General features: G+C 41.5%; 1 protein-coding gene across 14 annotated transcripts in view; it reads right to left on the bottom strand.

Moving 5' to 3' along the window:
- Window positions 1–7,318: 7,318 nt before the first annotated feature.
- The window catches only part of LOC113407018 (DNA-binding protein Ikaros), a 78,335-nt gene continuing 60,493 nt past the window's right edge, over window positions 7,319–25,160 (bottom strand). For 2 of the 14 annotated variants that reach the window (XM_026654084.1, XM_026654086.1), the window contains 4 exons: window positions 23,388–23,555; window positions 20,560–20,685; window positions 15,340–15,474; window positions 7,319–8,025 (listed from right to left, as the gene is read on the bottom strand). In XM_026654084.1, coding sequence (XP_026509869.1) covers window positions 7,319–8,025; window positions 15,340–15,474; window positions 20,560–20,685; window positions 23,388–23,555 — 1,136 coding nt within the window. The remainder of the gene's footprint in view (window positions 8,026–15,339; window positions 15,475–20,559; window positions 20,686–23,387; window positions 23,556–25,160) is intronic. The other 12 variants (XM_026654085.1, XM_026654089.1, XM_026654091.1 and 9 more) reach the window with 10 other exon arrangements.

Below are 25,160 nucleotides of genomic sequence, written 5' to 3'. Positions count from 1 at the left end.
TCCTCTATGGTCTGCTCTCCCTAGCTGGATTTCATCTTCCATGATACAGTGCGGCCAGGCAACTACTACAGTGCATTGCCTCCCCTTGCTGAGAAGGGATATTGTGGTGCATCATAGGAGATGTAGTCCAACCAAGACAATTGGCCCATTGAGGAGAATGAGGCACTGCAGTAGCATTTCAGAATAAAAATATTTGGATTTTCAGCCAAAAAATGTGCAGGTTGGTTGGTTTGGCTTTTGCTGAAAACTCCAATTTTTACAGTGGCATACCCCTTATTTTCTGACTACCTCTATTTACAAGTTGACCAAAATAATTCAATATGTTCAACCTATGGGAAGGGAAAGGAATCAATCAGATTTTTCTAGTTACAGTTTGAATATGTATTTTTATAATAATAATAAAAAGATGCTAATAGCCAATGTTATCAGAGCTGGGTGCCTAACATTAGGCTTCTAAATCCACATTTTGATACTTAAATAAAAGTGACCTGACTTTTGAAGGTACTGAGTATCCACAGCTCCAACTGGTTTTGATGTGATTGGTGGGTGCTGAGCACTTTTTAAACCACCTTTTGACTTTTAGATGCCTAAATGTAGATTTACCCAACGGTGAAAATGTTGGGGCGTGTTAATTATACTTTGCATTTTTATAGCACTTGTGGCCTATTGGTGTCTTTGCACCTACAGTGGTATCTAAGTTAATCAGCCCGTAAGAACAGCAAAGCAAATACTACAAAAGGTGCAATGAAGTATATCTGAAACATTGTGCATGTTCCCAATGGGCCCTGAGGTCCTTGCACAGTTTTTAGTCTCACAATCTCCCATTAAGTCAATGGGTATTTTTTGGCTGAGTGCAAGGATTTAGTAACACTGAGTAAAGCCATCAAGATTTGGTCTAATGCATGTGACTGAAAGATCTTAAAACACCCCATGTTCATTTCCACAAGTGCTGCCTACTGAAATTTAAATCTGTAGTGTAATTTTATTTGATATAATTTGCATGTTACAGTAAATAAGGAAACAAAGCTGTAGGTGTGGTTTATTATGACTAGCAAAATCATAAATTCACTTGACCAAATTTGGATCTGAGGTACCATGAAGTATGAACTGTTGTGCACGCTGGCCTCAATTTTTTCCCCTTCATCATGGTGTGCTCACAAATCACCAGCTGTACAAAATATTTACAAACTCCTTGTTCAAAACAAAAACAGAGCTGTATTCCCCTTCGTCATTGTTTATGTAGAAGGTTTGAAAGGCATAGTAGGGATGGAGACTCCGCTGAAAGGTCCAGAAGAGAAATCATTGTGACAGTAAATTATAATGGAAATCATTTCCAGGGTGCTGTGTTCCTAATTACCATGACTCTTCAAGCAGGGACGATTGTGTTCTTTATAGCTATCCTTGGCAGTGAAAGAGCGAAGCGAGGGCTGGAGTGAAAGAGACAACTAAAGTCAAATACCACTCAGTCAAACTGATAGTTGTAGGGAGAGGGCACTGAAACAGCAATTTCAGAGCCAGTTTTCCAGATTGTCCCTAAGGGCTAGAGTTACAACAGAACATAGGTGTGGCAATTCTGAGTGTCACCACACCTAATTTTTAGGTGCCTAGAAATCACTGGGATTCGCAAACCTGAGTTGGGTGCATAGGCTCCCTATATGGCAAAAGGGACTCCGCAGAATGTGATTCACAAAATCCAGCACATTAGGCAGCTTCCGGTCTAAACTAGCCAACACGAGATGCCAAGCCCTGTTCCTCTCTCAGAGCTAGGTAACTCCTTTTGCTTGGGGTTCTCAGCTGCAGCCCCTGTGGTGGAGTGAGGTGCCTAGATTATTTTTGCAAGAAGCCAGGGAGGAGGGGCTCCCTCATAACTTTTAGCCCAGTGGTTAGGGTAGGCCCCTGGGATATGGGAGACCCCCAGTTTAAGTCCCCCCCCCCATGGGAGAAGGGACTTGAACAAGGCTCTACCACCTCTCACACGAGTGCCCGAAACACCGGCCTGTGGTATAGTCACACGTGGGGCTACTGCAGTCTCACCTGCTGAAGTTGTGCTGCTGTGACTAAACAATGAATGAATCACTGGGTGCACGTGCAAGAGAGCGTGTGTGAGAATGCCTCGGTAGCTGAGTTAGAGCACTCACTTGGGAACTGGGAGACCCATGCCCCCCTGCTTCAGTGACTTTTTAAAAACAGCAGCGACTGAGGGAGCCCCACAGCAGAATATCTCACTTAGCAGCTCTGAAAAGTGGTGGTTAGGGCACTTGCCTAGATTCCTGGTCAAATCCCTTCTCCCTCTCAGATGGCAGGTATATTTGAACTTGAGCGGTCAGTACAGGGTCTCCCAGATGAGTAGCCTAATGTCAGGGCTAAGTGTTATGAGGGAACTCTTCTCCCTTGCCTCGGCCATTTTGGGTGAACCTGTCATTAGCGGCCTGATCTGGTAGGTGGGCTCTGAACTTACTGTGTTGAGCCTTGCAGGGGAGCTAGGTGGAGGAACACCTATCTTGCCTCAGCTTGTGAATCACTTTGGGGCTTAAGCAGATGGACATGTGGTGTAGAGGCTGCAGTATTCCTATGCAGAAGTAGGTGCCTAGGAAACTTTTTTACAGCAAAAGTTGAGAGGGCAGGAAGTTGAGGGAGCTGCTAAGCAGAGGTATTGTGAAAGCCCATGAAGCCTGATTTGAGGATTTATGCACTTAAAAGTGGCAGCTAGGTGCCGAAATCCTTTTGTGAAGCTAGCCTTAGATGTGAAGAGCAGGAGTTAGATGTGGGTGTATAGGAGGCTTCACGCTCTCATTTGCAGTGGCTGGATCCTGCTGCTCCCTGCATGCCATCCTCTTTATGTGGCAGTAGAGAAGACTGAGGCATTCCTAAATTAGGTTGGCCTGTAAGAGCCAAAAACACTTAGCCTAGGATTGTGCTCCCTTTCTCTTCCCCCTGTATGCTGGCAGCAAAGGAAGTTGTTAGTGGTTTATAAGCCCCTGTTTAGGCTGTACAAAACTGCAGGATCATCCATGCCCTCCTCCTCCTCCCCCTCCCCCCCCGCCCGCCCGCATGACTCAGGCAGAGCCCCTTTCTTGGGATTTTATGGCCAAAATACATCAGTGCTGTGGCACAATGAAGAATCGCTCCCTGAATTTCACCTGCTATGTATAAAGATCAAGGGTCTGATTATCTCCCACGTGTGTTAGGCTGGTTTAACTTTACTGACTTCCATACAGTTACACCAGTGTAGATGCGAACAGAAAATCAGGCTGCCTGATCCCAAGCTCAGCTTCATGCGCTCTTCCTTGCTCCACTTTGCCACACATATGTGCACATTATCTTACATGTGCACGCAGTCACTCATGCACGAAGGGGTTTAAGCTGTGCAGAATGTCACTACAGCAACTAAAGACAAGTCTTTTACCAAGCTGTCTCTCTTACAAGAGACGTCTCACCTTCCAGACATAATTTAATTAAAAAAAATCAAGCAAATTTCATAAAAATTTGAAATGTAAATACAATGGTCTTAAAGAAAAAGGGGTTTACAATATAAATTCACAGCAAAAAATGTGTAAATACAACTTGTTTATATATCAAATATAAAACGCGGGGTGGGGTGGGAGGAGAAATCAGCTGTGGAAAAAATTCTGAAAAGCAGTTCTTACTATGTTGCTATTTACATCTTTTTTTTTAAACAGATATCAGCTTAACTTAAAGCCGTTCAACATGTTTACTCTTTTTGTTTTTTTAGGTTAGAGATAAACCATGATAGGCTAGTACACCAGCGCATAGGAGGGAAAAAGGGAGGTTACACTAACATGGTTATCTACGGGCACAATTTGTTTAGCTGCAGACAAACGAGCTCCTAGTACATGGATCGTTTTTCCCTCCTGTGTTCATCCCCATAAATAAAATTATCAATACATTTATTTCCAAACAAAGAGAGGATGATTTTTGTGCAAACAATGTGAAACAAAAGCCCCTCTACAAACAAGGAATGCTGCTGCTGTTACGCTACTCCTTCTGATACACTGTATCTTATTAATAAGCTAAATTATACACTGTATTATTTATTGTACAACATTCACATACTCTCATATAAATAGGAAAAGCCTAGAGCCAAGAAACACATCCACTGTGAAAATTATCATATGATACATAACTATATAGAGTTATGTATGAGCCACACAACCACACACTTATGTGTGCATGTTGACAAAACAAGTGACATAGCCCCAACCCATTTAAATGCCGAGAACTCCTCTGAATCAGAAATCGTCAATTTTACAATTAAACGTTTCACTCTAAAGGCCAGAATCCACACATCTCTAAGTGGCCACCAGTCCACTGGAGATGTGCCTGCTTACAGCAGTAGTGACTTTGGCCCTCTCTTTTGTGGGCTTTAGCAAAGAAATGCCCTAAAAAAGCGTTTCCTTATGGGCTGAGCTGTGTTAAGAAAAAGATTTTTTTTCAAAAACTAAAAATAAGCTGTGTATAGATTGTATAACACTTTAAACTGTGAGAGGGCCACGAATATCAGTAACAGAACCAGCTCCCTGTTTCCAGGAGATTAAGGTACATTCCTCAGCTGTCCAGTTCTCTGCCATTGACGCAAAGAGGTCACTGAAGAAACTCTCAGCAATGACACCGGACCTCCCTGGTCAGAACGGCAGGGAGAACAGCCTGCAGTAAAGGTGTGAGGATGAAGGACAGGTGAATCAGGCCCTGGAAAAGCATGAACATTAAAAAGAAATAGAATATAAACTGAATTAAAAACAACAACTCATCTTAGTGTAAGTTATTTCTGCCCTTCCCTTGCAGTTTAACAACAGCTTCTTCCTAGAAGCATGTTTAAATGCTATTGGCGCACCAGTACGTACAGTCTTTGTTGACACAGAATATGCAACAGACTCAGTGAGGAAATCTTTTTGGCACAAAAAATGGATAGAAATGCCCCTCTTGGCTTTGCCCAGCCTGATACATAGGGGCCAGATTCTAACCAGGAGTACCTCCACTTAAGTCAATGGAATTTAACCTGTGTAAGATCACAATCAGGGCTATAGTTTATATTCCTGTCAAATTCCCGGTAGGATACCAGAAAAGAAAGATGTTGTTCATATTCATATTCACCAGTGTAGGTGCATAAGTGTGTTTGCATGTGTTTACACAGTCCATGCATTATAGACATTCTTTCTACGTAATATCACCCTTGTGATCCAAGGAGTTTGGCTTTTACAAAGTAAATTTCTTATAGTTAGGAATGAATGTACAGTGTAACAAAGTAATGTGTGTGTGTGTGTGGGGGGGGGGAGTGAGGTGTAAAGCATATTCAAATCTCACTTACACCAGTATCATTCCGTTGCCTCAATGAAGTTGCTCTTGATTTACAGCTGCGTAAGTGAAAGCAGAACCAGGACCCCTCTGTCTGTTTATATATATTATACATATGTAATATATACACCCATTGGACCCAATTCATCCTTGGTGCAAGTGCACTAGTTCTATTGAATTTGGCCCATAATATGAATGAATATATATATATCTATATAGATATATATAGATATAGATATATAAAATACATAACAGTATTACAAAACTTAAGAAATGGTCTTGTTGCAATATATGTTTTTTGTTTATGGGGTAGTACCAATCTCTTATACAGTGGAAATGTTTGTACATTCAATGGGTTGGGCAACTCAATCATCAATTATTAGTACCTGTACTGTTGTGGAAATATTCCAGCTCTGCAGGGCGATTCTTAACCAAGTTGCATAAATATCACTATTACCCAGTCTTAAAGCCAGTAGGCTGTTTGCGGAGAGGAATGAGCTATTTGGAAGAGGAACTAAAGAAGAGACAAACAGATTGGCAATTTTTACTATCAGCTGTCTTTGTGCTTCAGAGGTCTTTTCATTTTACTGGAATTTAAACAGCTAGTTGAGAGGATCTTGCCAAGAAGGGGACGCTGAATGCGGGGGGAGAGGGGGGCGGAGAGATAGAATAAATGTTTTTGGTTTCATAGGGCTTGATCCGTGCTCTGGACTCAATCCAGAAAAAAAAAACCTTAAATTTGGGATTATCTTTAAGCATAAGAATAGTTCCATTTATGTTCATGTGACTACTCAGGCAAATGCTGAACTGCTTTGATAGATCGGTGCCAGAGTGCTCAGTATCTTGCAGGATGGATCTCTTAATGAATGGTTAATTTTAGAGAAAAGGGGGATAGGCACTACGTTTTTTAAATGGCTGTTTGATTCATTTCAGTGCGTCAAAAAAAATCATTGCGGGCTAAATTTTCCAGACACAGCCCACAAAATTAGCCAGAGTACTTGCTGTGCAAGCAGAATGGGCATTTTCATATGCAAAATGGGTGAACGTGGAAATTTTGCAGCCAGTTGTAAAAATTTTGCCCCCAAAATGAAAGAAGTGTGCATAAAAATATTCTCCAAACATTTTCTCTCTCCTACTGAATATCGTATTTTTCTAAATAATTAAAACTCCTTTTAAAAAATTCTACATAAATGGTTGTTTTCTTACGCGGAAAGATTTTTAAACCTTATATTTTTAAGGAAAAAGTGAGTTTTTATTGGATAGGGAGGGAAAATATTTATTTTAAAAAGTCAACAAAACCCTTTTCTCCAAATAAATGCAATTTCCACTACAGACTATGTATTACAAGGGTGTTTCTCATGTCCTTCAAACAACTGGCCTTATGCTTCACAATAGAAATAAGGTATGCCATGTAGGCAAGAAAATCCACGCCTTGGTGTGTGCTATTGTGTTATTTTACTTCATTGCTAAAATAGTGCCAGTCAAGGGTCTAGGCTTGCAACACCATTCCAGGTCCCCGTGGCACCACTCAAGGGTCTGGTTGGGCTGCTTTGTCTTTATTTTAATTAAGTCTTCCTAATGACCCAAGTAATAATGGGAAGTAAAAAAAAAAAAAAAGTCTGGTGTAAGAGCCCTATTCTCAGCATGTTAGCACAAGGCCTTTCTAGCCCCCAGCCAAGTTTTTGTGCATTATGCACATGCTTAACTGTGTTGGAGAGCGAGGTCTGCAGAAAGCAATAGCTAGAAGGAAGTGGATTCAGCTACCTGACTACAAAAGCTGCTACTTACTAAAGGTTTGGTGATCCAAATATTTGCAATAAAAACATCAATATGCATTTTATAAAATTAAGTTGCAATACATGCTACCAAGAGGAGAAAACTCCTGGGGCCAGGTCTTCTAATTTTCATTTCTGGATGCTTTTACTGTCCAATAGACTGGTGTTTTTTGTTGTTCATACAGCTCCAGTAGTACAGCTGACAAGGTCCCATCTGTGTGGGAGGGGTTTTAACTCATGTGGAAACGGTGCTCCCCTCGTGTTATGTGAGAAGAGAATTCATATCTGTCCTGGCTGTGGTAGCCACACATGTTGCATTCGAAAGGATCGCGGAACCCATGACAGCCCATGTGGATGGTGTACATCACATGATCCAAGAAAAGAACTCTACAGTGTTCGCACTTGTAAACTTTTACTTGCTCCCCATTGCTGGTGATCACTTTGAAAGCATCGTGGGAATTGTCAGTACCTGCCCTCAGGACTTCATATTGCCTCTGTTCTTCTTTTATAGACAGGCCATTTCTTGCGTGGGGAACTATGTGATTCGTCAGGTAAATTAAACCGCTGCGCTCCTCATTATTACTCTCTGTATCTGTTGAGTCTTGGCAGCTGTTGCTGGGGGAGGCATCCCTTTCAGAGGAGATGGATTTGGCTTTGGAAAGCAGCAACAAGTTTTCCACCGCGGTGTCCTGAGCAGTATGATTGGAACGAGCGTGATTGTCCCCAAGAGGTTTGTGGAGTTGATACATGGAGCTGATAATAGGTGCTGCTTCAGAGCTGCCTGGAGGTGTCTGCACAAGGGGACGCAAAGACTCTGCCCCTAGGTAACTGATGGCATTGTTAATGGCCTGGTCTATAACATGAGTCTGCATCATCTCACTCTCCTTCTCATAATTAGTGGTGGCATCGTATGGAACATCAGACAAGCATTTCTCACCTGCATTCCAAAACAATCAGGAGTTAGACATTTGGGATTCAATGTGTCTAAGTATTGGACTTCCTATGTCAGTAAAATCAAAATAGAAAGATTCAATGCGGGGTACAAATCTGCATCTGAAATTGAGAACTGCTGTGAAGAGCTCTCAATTTCCTGGTGTGCTACACTAGAACTGATGAGAAAATATATTTTGGCAAACAATCAAAAACTGAAAATTTTTGGCCAAACACACAAAAAAATTCAATTCTGAAATACTGCCGTGTTGCCTCATGAGACTTGTGGTTCAACTGCCTCAAACTCCCATTCTGCTCTACAGGCTGGGTTCCTTGGTTGGACTCTGGTGTGCTACGACCTCCTTCTTGGTGCATGGAGGTGCTATATCATGGCAGTTACATGTCCATGGTGCATCATGGGAGATAAAGTCTGTCAAAAGATCCTGGCCCATAGAAGAGAATGGGAGTTTGTCAGAAATATTTAGTTTTTTGTCTGAAAAACAAAAACATTTCATTTTTCGACCATTCAACGTATTGACACATAATCAAAACCTTCTGTGGAAAGCAAACACTTTTCACAAAATAATTCATTTAATCAAAAAATCAATTTTCCATCAAAAACTTCAAATGAAAATTTTTTGACCAACCATAGGCTAGACACTAGTTCTGAAAAAAAGGTTCACATGTCCATAAGTTTTCTGTAGTGAAAACTATAACTGGCAGAAGCAACATAAGGCAATGTTTCTCAAATAAATAATTCCATTGAACTGAAAATTAGCATTCTGCATGGAGTGAGACTTCTTTTGAGCTGGCTGAACAGTCCATTTTGCCAACCAAATCTAAGTGAGACCTTACAAGTGCAACAGAGTCCACTGAAAAAATTACAACTTCACATCTATGAGCAAAGAAAAAATATTAGGAGCAGTTTCCAAGTAGATAAACTAAGATTTCCAAAAGTTACTATGTGTCCAACTTCTAAAGACTGAAAAGCGGGTGCTCCTCACTTTTAGAAGTCAGGCCCCTGTAAGGTGTCTCAAACTGGGCACCCAAAAATTGAAGTGCCTATTATCAGTAATCACTTTCGAAAATCTTGGCTATAGAGAAACAAGTTAAAAATAAAAGTAAAGCCTGGGAATTGGAGAAATTATTTAAAAATGCAGCTGCTGATTTAAAGTATATCTGTGTACTACGCTACACTATCACTCATGATACTGAACTTCACTAACAGGTAGCTTTGAATGACAAAAAAGTCTCTCATGCAGTATTTGTAATACATATGCAATATTACCAGTCCCATAAAGGAGGGGCAAAGAGGAAGAAACCTCCTTCAGGTTCCCAGATAGTGTACCCCACTCCCTATGGCAGGGGTTTTCAAAGTGCGGGTCGCGACCCAGTATGGGGTCGTGGAATGGAAGGCACTGGGTCGCAGCGGCTCTGATCAGCACCGCCAACTTGGCTGTTAAAAGTCCCATCGGCAGCGCTACCCGGCTAAGGCAGGCTAGTTCCTACCTGTTCTGACACCGCGCTGTGCCCCGGAAGTGGCCAGCAGCAGGTCCGGCTTCTAGGTGGGGGGGGGGCATGGGACTCTGCATATTTCCCCCGCCCCGAGCATCAGCTCCGCACTCCCATTGGCCGGAAACCAGCCAATAGGAGCTGGGGGGGTTGGTGCCTGCGGGCGAGAGCTACACAGAGCCGCTTGCGTGCCTCTGTCTAGGAGCTGGACCTGCTGCTGGCTGCTTCCGAGGCGGAGTGCAGTCCGTGGTGCCAGGACAGACAGGAAGCCTGTCTTAGCACCCCCGCTGCGCCACTGACCAGGAGCTGCCCAAGGTAAGCCCAATCCCCTGCCCCAGCCCTGAGCCCCCCCAAACCCAAAGCCCCTTTCTGCACCCCAAAACCCTCATCCCCGGCCCCACTACAGAGCCTGCACCCCCAGCCCAGAGCCTTGACCCCCTCCCACACCCCAATCCCCAGCCCTGAGCCCCCCCAAACCCAGAGCCCCCTCCTGCACCCCAAACCCCTCATCCCCGGCCCCACCCCCCAGCCCAGAGCCCTTCCCCCCTCCTGCCCCCCCAACCCCCTGCCCCAGTCCAGAGCCCCTTCCCACACCCTGAACCATTCATTCCTGGCCCCACCCCGCAGCCCTCACCCCCTCACCTCAACCCTCTGGCCCAGCCCTGAGCCCCTCCCTCACCACAAACCCCTCAACCCCAGCTTCGCTGGGTCACTGGCATTAACAATTTTCTTCAACTGGGTCACCAGAAAAAAAGTTTGAACACCACTGCCCTATGGAACTGTGAGCAACGTGGGTCTGACAGATCTCAGGGGATCCAGTGGAGGTGAGGTCTTTCTATGCAGAGCCTGTGCTGCTTCTCTCCTACCAGCCACTGCTGCTGTCACTCCTCCTTAAAATACAGAGGGGCTCCCTTGGAAGTTAATACTGCTCCAGGCTATACTAATAACTTTCCATTAGTCTGCAGCATGTACAAGATTGCATAAAATGGGGCTCAATTGTCCCTTCCTGTTGAAGAGCCTCCAAAGAGCAGGGGGAAAGTCTGCTGGAAATTCCACAGGATGAACTGGACAGAACTGCCCTGTCAGAGTGGAGGGATTTCCAAACTCCACAAAGGGCGAAGAGTGCAGCCTGGAAATCGCTTGCTTGAAATCCTGCAAAAAACAGGCCTATCGTGCAGAAAGTCCTGCTGCCTACCAGGCACTTCCTGAGCCTCCATCTTCTCTGGAAGCCTGGCTCCTCCCTGCTGTGCTCTAGCCTCGCTCCACAGCAGGGGAGGTAGCAGGCACAGAATGGGAGCCAACTAGAGCTGGTCAGGAATTTTTTGACAAAACGTCTTTTTGTAGGAAAATGCAGATGAGTCAAAAATAGAACGTTTTGTGGAATCGTCTCTCTTTTTGTCTAAACTTTCTCAGGTCCGGGATTTCTCCCTCCTCCCAGGAGGCTCTTATTCAGCTGAAATGTGGGAGACTTAGGTTCAAATCCCTGCTCTGACTCAAGCAGAGCAGGGATTTGCTCTTGGGTCTTCCCTCGTCCTCCGGCGAGTGCTCTACCCAGTGAGCTATTGGGTAATTGGAAGGCAGGGGACTCTCTCATTTTTTGTGAAAAATTTCTAAAAGTTTTAGTTTTTGTTCTAATGCAGAATGAAAACAAATGTCAAAAGCTCAACATTTGTTCAAAATGGATGTTTTTGTTTTCTGACCAGCCCTAGAGCTAGCACTTCTTGGAGCTATCTTAACTCCTCGGTACATTTCCAGTAAGGAGGCATGGCATATACAGCTCCTAACTTGGCTCCACCCATGCCAGACCCTGTGCTTTTTGGGTTGCTTTTCCCACCTCCCACTCCTAGTGCTAGTGTTTGCTCCTCCCCACTAATGCCATGGTTTTTATTAGATGCACCATTTCTAATCCCATAGTTTCAAAATGTAAAGAGCTAAAGACTAGAGATTCAAAATGGACTCTGTGGAAAATGCATGGGCAATGTGTGAAATGCTTACCACATTTTTTAATATGAATTTATACCCCTGATTCAGAAAACAACAAAGTTAAAGCATATATGTACTGTACATCATTAAACCTGGGCTTTCTTTATTATTATATGTCATGCACTGAGCATCCAGAGGGCACAAGTTTAGGTGTTCTTTATTGGTTAATATTTGCTTTATGATTATGTACCATAACTAGCCTATAGCTGACCAATATGATCAGCTCCTCGTAAGGAAAAATCTGTCACAGAGCAAGAGCATTTCAAACGCACACAAGCTTAAGACAGGCAAGTATCATTTTTACATATGGGCAGTGCAGATAACACTAGTGCTCATTAAAAACAATCACCTATTTTTATGGTTATCAGAGAATAAGTAAGGTAAACTGCTAGTGGCAAGAAACTCTTCACAAGCTTTGCAGGGTGCTTGCCGCAGGTAACTAAATGCTAACAGACAGCTGATACGCTCTAGCTCTGATAGGCTTCTTTTTAAAAAAAAAATTCTGGTTGATGTTTTAACATATCAGACAAATTTCAGCCTGAACTGTTACCAGTCCCTCTCCAACCCCAGGTTGGAAGGTCCAATTTGGCTCTCAGCCCTGGGGTTTGTTCCTGTTTGCAAAGCAAGGTGCCGTACACAAGTGCTGCAATGGTACTATCGCTGTCAAATAATTTCACACCTAATTAATTGAAATTGGTGAATGAGCTCAGCTTTATACCAAGTTCCACCTTGAGAACCTTACTGTTCTTTCTCTCTTGAGTTTGGGACTGACTGGACCTTGACTTAGCTCTAATATTGTTGTGTTCTTCTTTGCCACAGTGGCTTGTTTTTCCTACCTTGTTAACTAGCCCTGAGGTTTATGCTTGGCTGAGGAAACCTGCGCCTTCTCTGGCATTTGTAACCAGTGGTGCTTCTGGGCTTGATTCTCCTCTTATTTAATTCTGTCTAAATGACGAGTGATGCCAGTGAGGTCAATAGTGATGCGCTGGTTTAAAATCAGTGTAAGTGAGGAGAATCAGGACCGGTGTCTTTTAAATTAGTCACTGGTTAAATGATGGTAGCATTGTTATGTTAAAGGAATGCGGGAGAGCTGGAAATTGGTTCAGTGTTTGGTGTATTTAATCCTTTAGTTCAATGTCCATTTTCTTGTTACCAAAACGGACTTTGGGCAAGGAGACTGGACTTGGAGTTTGAGCAACTGGTAATGTACTTCATATTAAATGGGGTGAGCACTGGGGAAAAAAGGAGGGAATTTGGGGGTCTCTGATGAGTCTCTTTGCCCAAAGAGGCCTTTTTTTTTTTTTTTACAGCAGAGTCTTCATAAATAGTCTGTCATGGTGTCTTCTTACACCACACACTGAATAAGAGACAGGAAACTCTGCCTTACCTGTGTCTCTCATTTGCCTGGCTTTCTCTATTGTTTGTCAGGATGAGGGTGACAAACAATGGAAAACAAAAAACAGTCCATGCCCAACCGCTCTAAATGGGTTACTTATTTGTGTTTATTAAAAATAGTTTTCTAAACCAAATTAATTTCTCTAGTCTTCCTGGTGTCTTCACAGCTGATATTTTTCCTTATGCAAAAAGTCTAAGAGACAAATTCAATCCAAGCCTTCAGAAGAATTGCATCAACTTACTCCGGTAGTTGAATCCGGTCCTTAATCATCAAACAATTTGGAGTTCTTTAATAACTCAGAATTCCTACCACATTTTCAGTATTTACCTCCACTACAATTCTGCCATCTTAGTTGGTAAGCACCTACATTTCCTGCCCTGATTAAGTCCTGCTCCTACAATCACTTCTTTTCCCCGTCTTTGACTGTCTCCTTAAACCTACTATTCTACCTTCTGACATAATGACACACTCTGGTACAAGATTCCTCCTCCCCTCTCTTACAATATAGTCTCTCCTCCCTCACCCGTTTCTGACTCAGACGTGTGTCTCTTACTCTCTTCCACCAGTCTCTCAATCTGCTCTCTTGACCTTGTTTTCTCCAACTCCTGACTTCCCCACTTATACAATCTCCCTCTTTCTCAGTTTTTCTCCGCTCTCGCTCACACATCTCTGACTTCAAGCATGCTATTATTTCCTGTAGCCTCAAACCTCCCTCCATTGAGCCCATCTCCTTCTCCATCTACCACTCTCCTCTTTCAAAATTCACAAATGCGTTTTCTACCCATGTGGCCTTAACTTCCTCTATGTTAATTCACTCCTTGATCACCTTCAATTGGGCCACCTCCATTCCACTGAAACTGCCCAATGATGTCGTCCTGGACAAATCACAAAGGTTCTTCTCCATCTCCATAATTTTCAGCTCTCTCCCATTTTAGATATAGTTGATCATGCCCTCTTCCTAAATACTCTCTCTGCCCTAGACTGTAGAGACTTCCTCTCCTACCTCTCAGACTACTTCTGCAGTATCTTCTTTGGTGGTGCCTCTTTCCTCCCTCTCTTTACCAAGGTCTCTCAGTGTTCTGTGTTGGCCCTATCTTCTTCTCCCTTTACAATCTCATCCAGTATTTTCTGCTGTGCCTCTTCTCCTCTCACTTAAACCCACTCTATTCATATTTGTACTTCTGGCTGTCTCTTCCTGGATGTCCCGCCCACAGCTCAAATTTAACCCCTGAAAAACTGAATGCCTACTGCTCTACCAGTGTTCTTCCCTGCTTCAAATCCTTCCATTGGCTTCCTGTCACCCACTCCATCAAGTTTAGGCTTCTTCTTCTTCTCTTAAAGGGTATATACAACTTGGATCCCTACTATTCTCTGTTTGTCTCTTTCTGTGGCACGCTTCACTCCCCCTTTGCTCCATCCCTGCCACATGAGCTACTGCTCCCTTGTGTCTTCCCACTCTTAGAATCAAACCTCCTTCCATGTGGCTTCCTACATTCTGGAATCCCCCTCCCTTACCTAGTCTGTCATGTCTCCACCTTTTCTTCAAAACCCGTCTTACAATTTAGTCCTTCCCAAAGGCTTTAATCCTCTCCTGAAGCAAGTGATATAAAACTAGGAGAAGTCTGAATATTCTGTCTGTTTCTCTGTATAAGTGAGCTCAGGCTTTCCTTTGAGTTTCCATGCTTTTGAAGGTTTAAGTCTAAACCTAAACATTGTTGCAATCTCTCTCATTGTATTCAGTTTCCTTTGATTGATTTGCTACAAGCCACTACTCTGCACAGTGAATACCAACTGGAAGAAGAAAATGGACACAACCTCCTAGTCAAGTCACTGAGGCAAGAAAATGTCTATTAGTAAAAGAAGGAAGCAGGTTATGGAAGTTTGTGTTGCTTACAGTATGTACGTGAAGAAGTATAAATTGATCTTGGTTTTTCTTTTACCATTCTCATCAGGTGGGCACATATTTCTAGGTTTATAAATGATACTTGACCAAAGAAATGAGGTAAACAAGTGTACAACCTTTCTGAAGGAGTCAAAGAGTATTAACCTCTTACGTTCAGCCCATCCTCACCTACACACACATGCTTACACGTGTCAACACACAGGGTCGGGCCCTAATGTGGGAAGTTAACAAAATGTAGTCTTAAGCATCTGCTTAAGTGCTTTCCTGAATAGGAGCCTCGATTCCCAGGATAATCATATAGAAGACCTGGGGCATCAACAGTGGAAAAGGCAAGAATACTGAACCCCCCCACAAAAGCTGTAAAATGGAAAGTTAAGCTGCAGAAAGTATCCTTTTTTAATGCATCCATCTAGCGAATCCTATATATTTATATATTGTTAATTTAATGATAACAAATGAAAATCATGATGCAAGACTGAAAACCCTATAAGGCTTTTTTTAGGAGACAGCAAACGTTTAACTCTTACCAACAAATTTCTGAGGCATAGAGCTCTTACGTTTGGCGACGTTACTTGCTAGTCTATCCAGCACGAGGGATCTCTCTGACCCTATCTTGCACAAGTCTTCAGCCATTTCACTGTGGTTAGTTTCCTCTTTTATGACTGAAATCAAATGACATCAGAGGGTTAGGCACGCATGCTCCATTTTAATGGAACTACCATCTTTGTATCATGTTAGTCAGACTTTTCTATTAGCATGCAACCAGCTAAAACCAGGAGCTTACAATGACAGGCACAGGTTGACTCTGACTGTTTGTATCATTGTCCCTTATGCTGACTAAATTAGATCAGTGCTCATCTTCCCCTCAAATAGGATGTAGAGATAACAGATTGCAAAGCTTACGGGGCCTGATTCTCCATTACTCTGCGCCCTGTCTAGTTATTTACACTGGTGCAAAATGAATGTCTAACATGATCACTCTGATTTGGTTTTACACCCACCTTGCAATGGTCTGAATGATTACACATGGTGCAGGAAAATGGAGAATCAGGCCCTAAGATCTTTAATATTACATTTGATACAAAGCCCTCCCCCTCTTACCCTCCCCCCCCCACTACCCTTTAGTGACAGAAAAGCCCAGCACAATAAGCATCACTTCATCAGAAATGGGGCATGGTTATCACTTCGTATAGAAGAATGTATTTATAATTTATTCAGAAAACAACTTCTCTGACAGTTCTCTATTACGCTACTTCCCTGATACAGTGTTAGTCATTAAAATCCAATTTTAGCTAGTCCAGTGGCTGAACATATATTTATCATAGAGCATTGACCTTCTGCACTCAGACTGTTTTCTGACTTCCCGCTACTGCTAAGAAGTTTTAGGTTTAGAAAGAAAGCCCAGTAAAGAGATTCTTAGCTATGAACCACTAGGGAAAAGGTTCCTGTTATGTCACTTTGTTGCAATTGCCTGTGGAAGCTGAAGGGGGTCTGAGATGAGCTGGCACAACAAGAGCTCTATGACAGTAAACTATACTTATCCTGAGCATCCAATGTCTGAAGAAAAGGTGATCTATCAAGTGTGTGTAACACATACTGAGTGATTGCTCTCTGGATTTTTTTTATCTTTTGCCAGGAGATGAATATTTTAAGCAAGATTGTGACTTGATATCTGATCATCAAGTAATAAAGCATGAACGATTTAGGCCTTGATTGGGCAATCTGTCTTTTATGTTCTATGTATGCTGGTGACACGTTATCTTCTCAATAGGTGTGCTCACTTATTGATAGATGGTTACATGGTATCTACTGCTGTGGTAATTGGACATATAACAATAGTTAAAGTAAATATATCTGTTGCCTACATGAAAGGAATAAGCAAACCTAATGGACTGCCATGCTAGTAATATGTATACAGTGTTATTGTAACTGTATTGGTCCCAGGATATTAAAGAGAGACAAGGTGGATGAGGTAATATCTTTTATTGGACCAATTTGACTCTTCTTCAGGTCTGTGTAAGCTCGAAAGCTTGTCTCTCTCACCCACAGAAGTTGGTCCAATAAAAGATATTACCTCACCCACCTTGTCTCTCTAATGTTAGCAATATGTCATTTAAATGGCAGCCTGATAGAACAGGCTTAGCTACATCATCCCCTGAGTTGACAGACTCAGGTGGGGTGGATCAACAGAAGGAACTGTTAAGTGCCCTCAGAGAAGAGTGCCCCCATGGAAGACAACTCTAGGAACCAATAGCAGGAGCAATCTAGCAGATCTTAACCACTGCTGCAGGATGACATACTACAGTGGTTGAAGTGCTCGCTAAAATGACTGGGCCCCAGACCATTTAAGATTTTAAAGACTGTGACCCACCCCTTGAATAGCATCTGGAAGTGATCAGTCAGTCAGTACAGGGCATTGGTGTTGTATGCTCATTACAATGTACCCATTAAGGAGGCAAGCTTCTGCATTTGGTGTAAGCTAACACTTTCAGGTGTTTTCCAATCCAATTTAGAAGTCACAAAAGGGTAAAACTCTATGGTAAAGGCCCAAAGCAATAAAAAATCATTGTTTCTAAAGGACATAATGACAAATAGCAGTTCCCACATTGCCACCAAAATGCAAAGACATTTCCCCATGGCATCCAAGAAGGTAGCACAATAACAGTTCCAAAGAATTAAAGGAGGGTTAGCCCATGAGTTCACATACTTTTTGTTTGTTTGTTTGTTTGTTTGCTGTTTTGATGAAAAATGGCAAGCAAAAAATAAAAATTTAGGCCCAAACCAGTATTTTCCAGTTTTGGGAAACTGAAACCTACCCCCACCCTACCACACCCCAAAAACATTGGCTGCAAACCTGAATTTTGGGGGGTTTTGGTTGCCAAAAACTGAAAATTGTTTCTGTTTTTGTGTTTTCACTGAATTTTTTTGTGGGAACAAAAAACATTGGCCCACTCGGTGTAGGCGTATACAGATATCAATCTACCTGTGTATCTTTGTGGCTGTACTATGCCATATCTTCATTGATTTATTCTAATGATATACTAAACCACAAGAGCAAAGCTCAGTCTATAAGTTTTCATAGTTTGTCTTTTCTGTTATTTTCTATAGTACTTGGAGGGTCTCATGTGTTCCTATTGAAATCAATAGCAAAACTCCAACTTATGTCTGTGGAAGCAGCATCAGACACTAAGGTGAAATTCTAGCCCTACTGAAGTTGTTTGGAGCTTTGCCATTGATTTCAGTGGGGCCAGGATTTCACTCCAAATCGTCAAATTCAAAGACAAAATGAAAGAAAATATGTTGTTCCCCTTCACCCTCCTCCTTGGCTCTGCCCATATTAGGTACGTTTCCCAATGAGATCTATCAGGCTCCTAAAGGAAGTGGTAGAAATCAATTGCTTAGGAATTTTTCAATTAGATTAGACAAAATACTAGAAAATATGCTGTGGAAAATAATCCTGCAGTAACAGGGAGATGGACCGGATGACCTTACCCCTCATTTTTATGATTCTATCAATACAACAATCAGTGGGACTTTATTATCATAGTAATAGCTCAATAATACATACTGAAATGCTGAATGAACAGTAGTTCTTGCATATAAGACTGACTTACTTTTCTAAGTATAAAAAACATGCATTAAAAATATTTTTAAATACGAAAAGGACCATGTCTCATTCTGAACGGCTTTGTTGCATATTTACCTCTTTACAGATACAATATTTTTAAAATTGAAAAGGGCATCTGAAGTCAAACTGTGTTTGTGATGAGTTAGGGAGCCTTGTATGTAATTTAAAATACCAGGATCACTTTCAACAAAGGTTTTTTTAATGAAAAACTGGTTTATTACCTGAGAAATAATACCAAATTTTGTTAAAAAGTAGGAGCTTTGGCAAAATACAATGTTTAAAATATAAGCTATTCCTTCCATTTTACTACCGGTTTCTATAATCAAAGTCATATTAGGTATAATAGGGATCTGTCTGATACTCTTTGTGTATGCAAGAAAGCAATGTTTCTTAAACACCACTTATGAATATGCCAACTTTCAATCTGATTCAAATATTAAATACTGAGCTGCATAACCCTAAACTGCTGTGAACATCTAAGCTTTTTCTGTCAGGGTTTATAATAAGCACAGTCCCATACATCTGAGAGTTATTTCTTATTACAGTTTCTTGTTACTGACTTCAGCTTCATCTGCATATTTTTCTTTACTAATATTTTATTTTCAGCAAGTAACTGAAAAGCTAACACAAATTGTTGTTTTCTTTTGCCCACAGACGTATCAAACCTTTATGCCAGGCACTGGAAATTCTAACCCCAGACAGACTATTGGCCTCTACATCCTATCACCCTGTTACGGAATAAATATCATGGCCCTGAGTACATTAGCTTCAGCTTTCCTCCTATTTATACATTCTCCAACCCCTCAATAAAATTAGGAGGAGCGCTGCTCTAACATGCTGTCTGTCAGAAGAATCTCAGCTGCATTCAGTGTTATCATTATGTGCATCTACTTTACATTATCTTGTAACATGTAAAAACATATTCAAGTGCTGTCCAGATATACAATGTTAAATAAGGCATCATTGCAAATAGGTCAGAGATAACATACCAGTTTGTCATTTGACAAACTGAATAATATATACTTACAGGATCCAAAAGGTATGCAAGAAATGTAGTTTATCAGAAGGACTGTAACCTTAAATTCCTCTGTACATTGATACTATGCTCGCCCCCTGAACTAATGCCTATCAACATATCTGTTATGATTACCTCTTGTGATCAGTCTGACACATCTAATTGGTACCTTTGTTTCCAACCTGCAAGACCTCCTCAATTTAAGGCACAATTTTAGATTCTGTAGTCTCTAAGGAATAGATTGTGGCTCTGCCACATGCCCCAGACATGGGATCAGGTGTTGGTGCACAGGCCCCAAGGAAAAAATCGTGTTCCAGAGAGGCATGATTCCCTCCCTACTTCCCCTTTGGTTTAGGTGGGTAGTTGTTTGTTGCTGGTGCCTACCAACAGCAAATTACTACTCTCTCCAGACTGGCTCCTCTGGGTTAGCCAATGCATTGTGGGGCAGAGCTAAGGTTCTTCTCTCTTCCTGCTCACCTGCTTGGCCTGGGAGGAGTAGTTGGCATTGAGCGCCTACTCATTGCTGTGCACTGGGACACAAGGTCCGGATAGCCTATGCAGGTGTGTAAGGGTGTGTGTGGTTCTTATCCCCTCTTATACCAAAGTGTGCATTCCAGAGTAAATTAGCTCTAAATCATGTACTGGCAGTGGAATTACCTTTTTAACAAGAGTTTGTAGTCCTGAGTATTGTAATCTATAGGACTCAAAATAAATAGGAAAGTTCCAGCCCTATGAGTTGGGATAACTATGCTTTAGCCTGAACAGCTGGTGTGCTAAGGAATTCCAAGTCTTGTAGCTGGTTATCTGAAGGTGTTGTTTCTAGATGTAAAAGTCAAAATTGGCCTTCATACCTTAGCTTCCTCGTTTTAGATTGGAGCAAGGAAAACAAGAAAACTAAATATTGATTAAGTACAACAATAGCTCCAACTAATTATCTATCTACCAAAACAGAGATGGAAATATATATCCAAAAATCTGTTCAGTGGTGGTACTGTAATGGATAGTTATGCTTCCCAGATAGCTCAACTAGACCGTCCCCTGGCAATTAATGAGTGACAGGAGGGTACTGGTTCCAGATTTACCCTTTCTGCTTTGAACTCCTACCTGGATACAAGCTGCCTGAGAGGCTCATGGTTTGCAGATAATTATGGCAGCGTTCTTTATGTTCTTCTAAAGAGCTGCGTTGTTTATAGCTTCGGCCACAGTATCCACATTTGTGAGGTTTGCCAACTGCAGAAAACACAATTTAGCAAATGAGTGAAATTAAGTATCTGACAGAATAATAATAACAACAAGAAATCATTTGTGCTATGACTATCTACAGCCAACGATCAGTGGAGTATTTGGGGCCTCTCAAAACAACAATGAAAATTTAGTTATAGTCTCTAATTGAAAGACAAGGTCCTCAGCCAGTACAAACTGGCATAGCTCCATTGAAATCAATGGAACTACCCTGATTTACACCCGCCAAGGAATCTGGCCTTAAATCTTCAAAACTAGGGCAATCTCAGTTTCCCCACACATTTTGTGTGTCATTGGTCCTGATTGGTTGTCTTCTCTGCTTTGGAACTGGTCTGAAATATCTGAGGGCAAGTGAAATATCAAATAGAATTTTGTCTTGGTGACTGGTGGCATGCAACAGCAAAATCAGAGACCCACAGAGGCACCAAATACCTCAAAGGATGTTTGCAAATATGATAACATTTGTCTAAGTATTCAGTTTGCTGGGTTTTGTAAAATAAAGATGTGTGTATTGATAACTGTTTCTATAAAGTTAAAAGGTTTGCAAAACGCTAGGACAGATGATGTTAAAATCCTGGGTTCTCAAGTTGAAAATTATCTTGGGATGCTGGGATCCCAATTTCTGGAATTTCAGGACCTTGGACTCTACCCCTTAGAATGTATTGCATTGGGGAGCTGCCAGTTTGGCACAGAAAGGGTTGCAGTGCTACAAGCATTTCTCCATTCTTTGCCTCATCCTTGATGTGGGAAGAATTCTCAGGTTGATGAGGGAAGAACTGTAGGGATGAGAAGGTAATTCAGTCTCCAAGTCCTTTAATTATTTACCTCTCTGCACAGAGACTGCCAACTGGGGTGACCGTTTTTGTGGTGTAGACCACTGTCCACTAGAGATAGATGAACCAGTTCTGATGCAACGAGAACCAACTCAACCCTTTACTTAAAATTAGAACCAAATCCAAATAGAGCCTTTTTTAAAGGTTCAAATCAGTCCTGGATAATTTTTATAAAAAATATTTTAACTTTCCTGGTTCTAGCAGAATCCAGAAGTAGAAGCACTGAAATATCATGACAGAGGCTCTGCTTGTGGTGTATCTAGCATGACCAAATGCAGAAAGTACTGGGGAATCTTACAAGAGTGACCGTTCACGTGAGATTTCTGGCCCAAAATTTGAGGACTTATACTAAAAAGACTGGCCAGTTTTGATAAGGAGCTGTACTTTTGGATGGTTATACAAACCTCATGTTTGAGTTTCACTCACCACCACTGTCAGCTAGGAACTGGACTGAGACCATCAACGTATTTGCATACAATGATGCAACTTTAACTAATCATAATAATATTGCATATTTATATAGTTTCTCAGATCCTAAAGAATCTCAAAACTTTATTCAAACTGTATAGAAATCACTTCACCCACATCTGGGATGGAATGCTACAGCTGCTAAATAGCATAAAGCACAACACAATACCTGTTCGGAGAGGAAGTGCAGAGGAATACTGTATCTCCTTGAAATGGCAATTTTAGATAAGCAGAATGCCTATATGCCCAGTTCAGAAAAAAATCCTTATGCAGGATATCATTTAAGCACATGCTTAAGTCCCACTAAAATCAATGGGCTTAAGCACATCTTTAATATTACGCTTGTGCTTAAACGGTTTCTTGAATTAGGACCTGATATAGGCAGAATCCAAAGGGAATTTGATTTGGACACCTGGGAGAACACCTCTTACAGACAAAGCCATCTTTAGTGATCAGTTTTTCACCCCAGATAAAAAATGGCACTTCCAGAGTCTGCTACTACCATCCAGGGCCATTGGCTCAATGCTAACTTTTTTTTACATCACTTCTGGAAGCACAAGGGGTTTCCCTTGGAGGCCTCCTATCCAAATACTGACCGGGAGAATTCCAGCGTAATTTGTGACATCTGATGAAATCACAGCCCCAGTTTGCATGGTTGCAGGCACTTTTAATGGTGCAGGTACCATTTTGGATTTGCTCTCAGAAGGAGAGTGATGCGGTGACCTTTTTAAACATTGAGAAGCCTTGTTATGAGCACAAGCATGAGTATTTCAGAAAATATTTATCCAGGCCTCCATATTAGAGTCTTTTTATTTAAGAAATAACGACCCCTACCTGAAACCTCTAAGAGTAGAATGCAGCACACAACATATGTTATGCGCAATGGGTGAAATTAATCTCATACTCAGAGAGCCAGCACCAAGCCTATGCATTACTCAAACCTTCTTTTTGAGGGATTAAGTGGGACTTAACTGGCGCAGTGCCCTTAGGCAGGCTCTGCACCGTGGTGCATTTCACTCAAATCATGCAGCCCTTATTCATGCAAGTAGTCCCATTAAAGAGATTGCTCACCTAAGGGTTGAAATATCAGACCCTAACATGGGAATTTCCAACTAACCTGGTGCCAAGAAGTAAAGAAAAGATGATTATTTGGGGTTGCTAAAATAAGCACAGTTTAGTAACTTCTGAGGAGGCATCCTCACAGCTCAAACATTGCAGCTGATCATTTTTTGTTCATGTCACAAGTTGGTTAAGCCTGAAGTGAGACTACTTGCATCCTGATCCAAGCAGCCATTGAAGACATGATGGCAGTGAGCATGTACACAACTCCCGGCCTGACCTGGAAGTGAGCAAACTTTGTCCAGAAAGTGCTCGGATGCAGTTACTAACCAGAATGAGTCCTCAGGTGGCCCGTGAGGGCATCCCTGCGTCGGCAGGCGTAGTTGCACAAGTGACATTTGAAGGGTTTTTCGCCTGAATGCAACTTTATGTGGCGGAGGAGGTTGCCTTTCTGAGTAAAGGAGGCTCCACACTGAGTGCAGTGGAAAGGGCGTTCCCCTATGAGGAGAAGGAGAAATATGTGAGAACAAAAATCTTACATAGTAACGAGAGAAAGATTTCAGTGAGAAAGTTGTTTTCTCACTGGTGCTCTATGACTTCCACCGGCTGCAGGTTTGATATAACATGAGGCTTTCAGACTAAACCTGCCAGTTTCTTAACGCTTCACTGGCTGGGTCAATTTGATCTGAAAATCTAATTTTTTTTTTCTAAATCAGAATGGCACATCACAATGCAAATTCAAACTCATTTAAATAAAGTGACTGCAACATTTTGTGTTGAAGAGCCACTCTTCCTGATCAGCAGTTTTGGAATAAACCAATATCCAATTTTGCATGTTGTGGCATTTGGTGGGGTTTTTAATGTGGCTTTTTTCAAAGGGTCTTTAAAATATGCCACTGAAGCAGCAAAATAAAAAGGAAACTCATTAAAAATGCATTTCAGGATCACAAGTTCATTTCAGCGTTACATTCTTATATTTAAATGAAAGGCACTTCATTATAACAGTTATAATAACTTCTTTTCATTTACATTTTCCCTGTATTTTCCCTTTCAATTTCTTCTCCATTACCTGTCTGTCCCTAAGCAGCCAAATCAGGAAAGAGACAGAAGAGAGAGAAAAAAATAAAATGAGAAGTTTAGACAGTGTAAAGGAAACCCTGTACCTTCCATACAAAAGTCCTGACCCTCCTCAGGCAGGATATTAACATAGGAGTTATATTAATGTGCTTTTCTCCACTTCAGGAAAAAAAAAAACACCCAACCCTTTAGGAAGCACAGTCATTTGTCTAAATTGGTACACTTTATCAAGGGAGCAAGTCAGATTGCCCATGCAAAGATGCAAATATGGCTTTGGTGTTATTTTTTGTTGTTGTTTGGGTTTGGTTTTTGGTATTGCTCTTTGAAGTTGTTATGCTTTTTTGCTTTGGAGGTATGTGATTTTTTTAAATCTCTGGTAAATGTGATCTGTGTTTTGAGTTGCACCAAATGGTTGGATTAGATGGGACAATTTACATAAGAAAGAAATCCTGTGTATCATCCCCCCCAATTCCTTCCATCATTCCTGTTTGCCATAAGAAATGGTCCCTGAGTCTGATATCAAACCAGTCTTTGAAACTAATTTTCTGACATCTGTTTGTCCTAAGTGAAAACTAAAATAATTATGTCAGCTAATGTTTTAGTGATAAAACAGAATTGATCTTCTTTTTTAATGCAAAAGAACAACACGAGATTAAAAAAAGTTAAACCAGTAAATGCTTCCTTTCCCTCCAGCCCATATGAACATCTCTTGTTATCTTGCACATTTGGAAACAACTAGCTTGTGCGTGTGAGCATACAAAAACAAGCTATAACCATTCTCATTATTGAGTAATATGGTTAGAAAGCTCAGAAACAAACAGATAAAAGGGAAGCACAATCTGACCTATGGAGAATCCTTTGCTTGGCTGATCACTATAATCGGGATCACATCCCTTAACATTCAAATATGGGCTAATGGGAGGCTATTTTGTGAAAAGGAGTATTTGACCAAGTGTCCTCTGGTAGGTCTGAATCTCCCAGTTTAGGAAATGAGTCCCTGTCTTCATCACAACCCAGATCCTTAAA

Source organism: Terrapene carolina, unplaced genomic scaffold (genome assembly GCF_002925995.2).
Source record: "Terrapene carolina triunguis isolate 2854851 unplaced genomic scaffold, T_m_triunguis-2.0 Scaffold180, whole genome shotgun sequence".
NCBI lineage: Eukaryota > Metazoa > Chordata > Testudines > Emydidae > Terrapene > Terrapene triunguis.
Note: the sequence above shows the minus strand (reverse complement) of the source record. Positions and strands in the feature narration are given on the sequence as shown.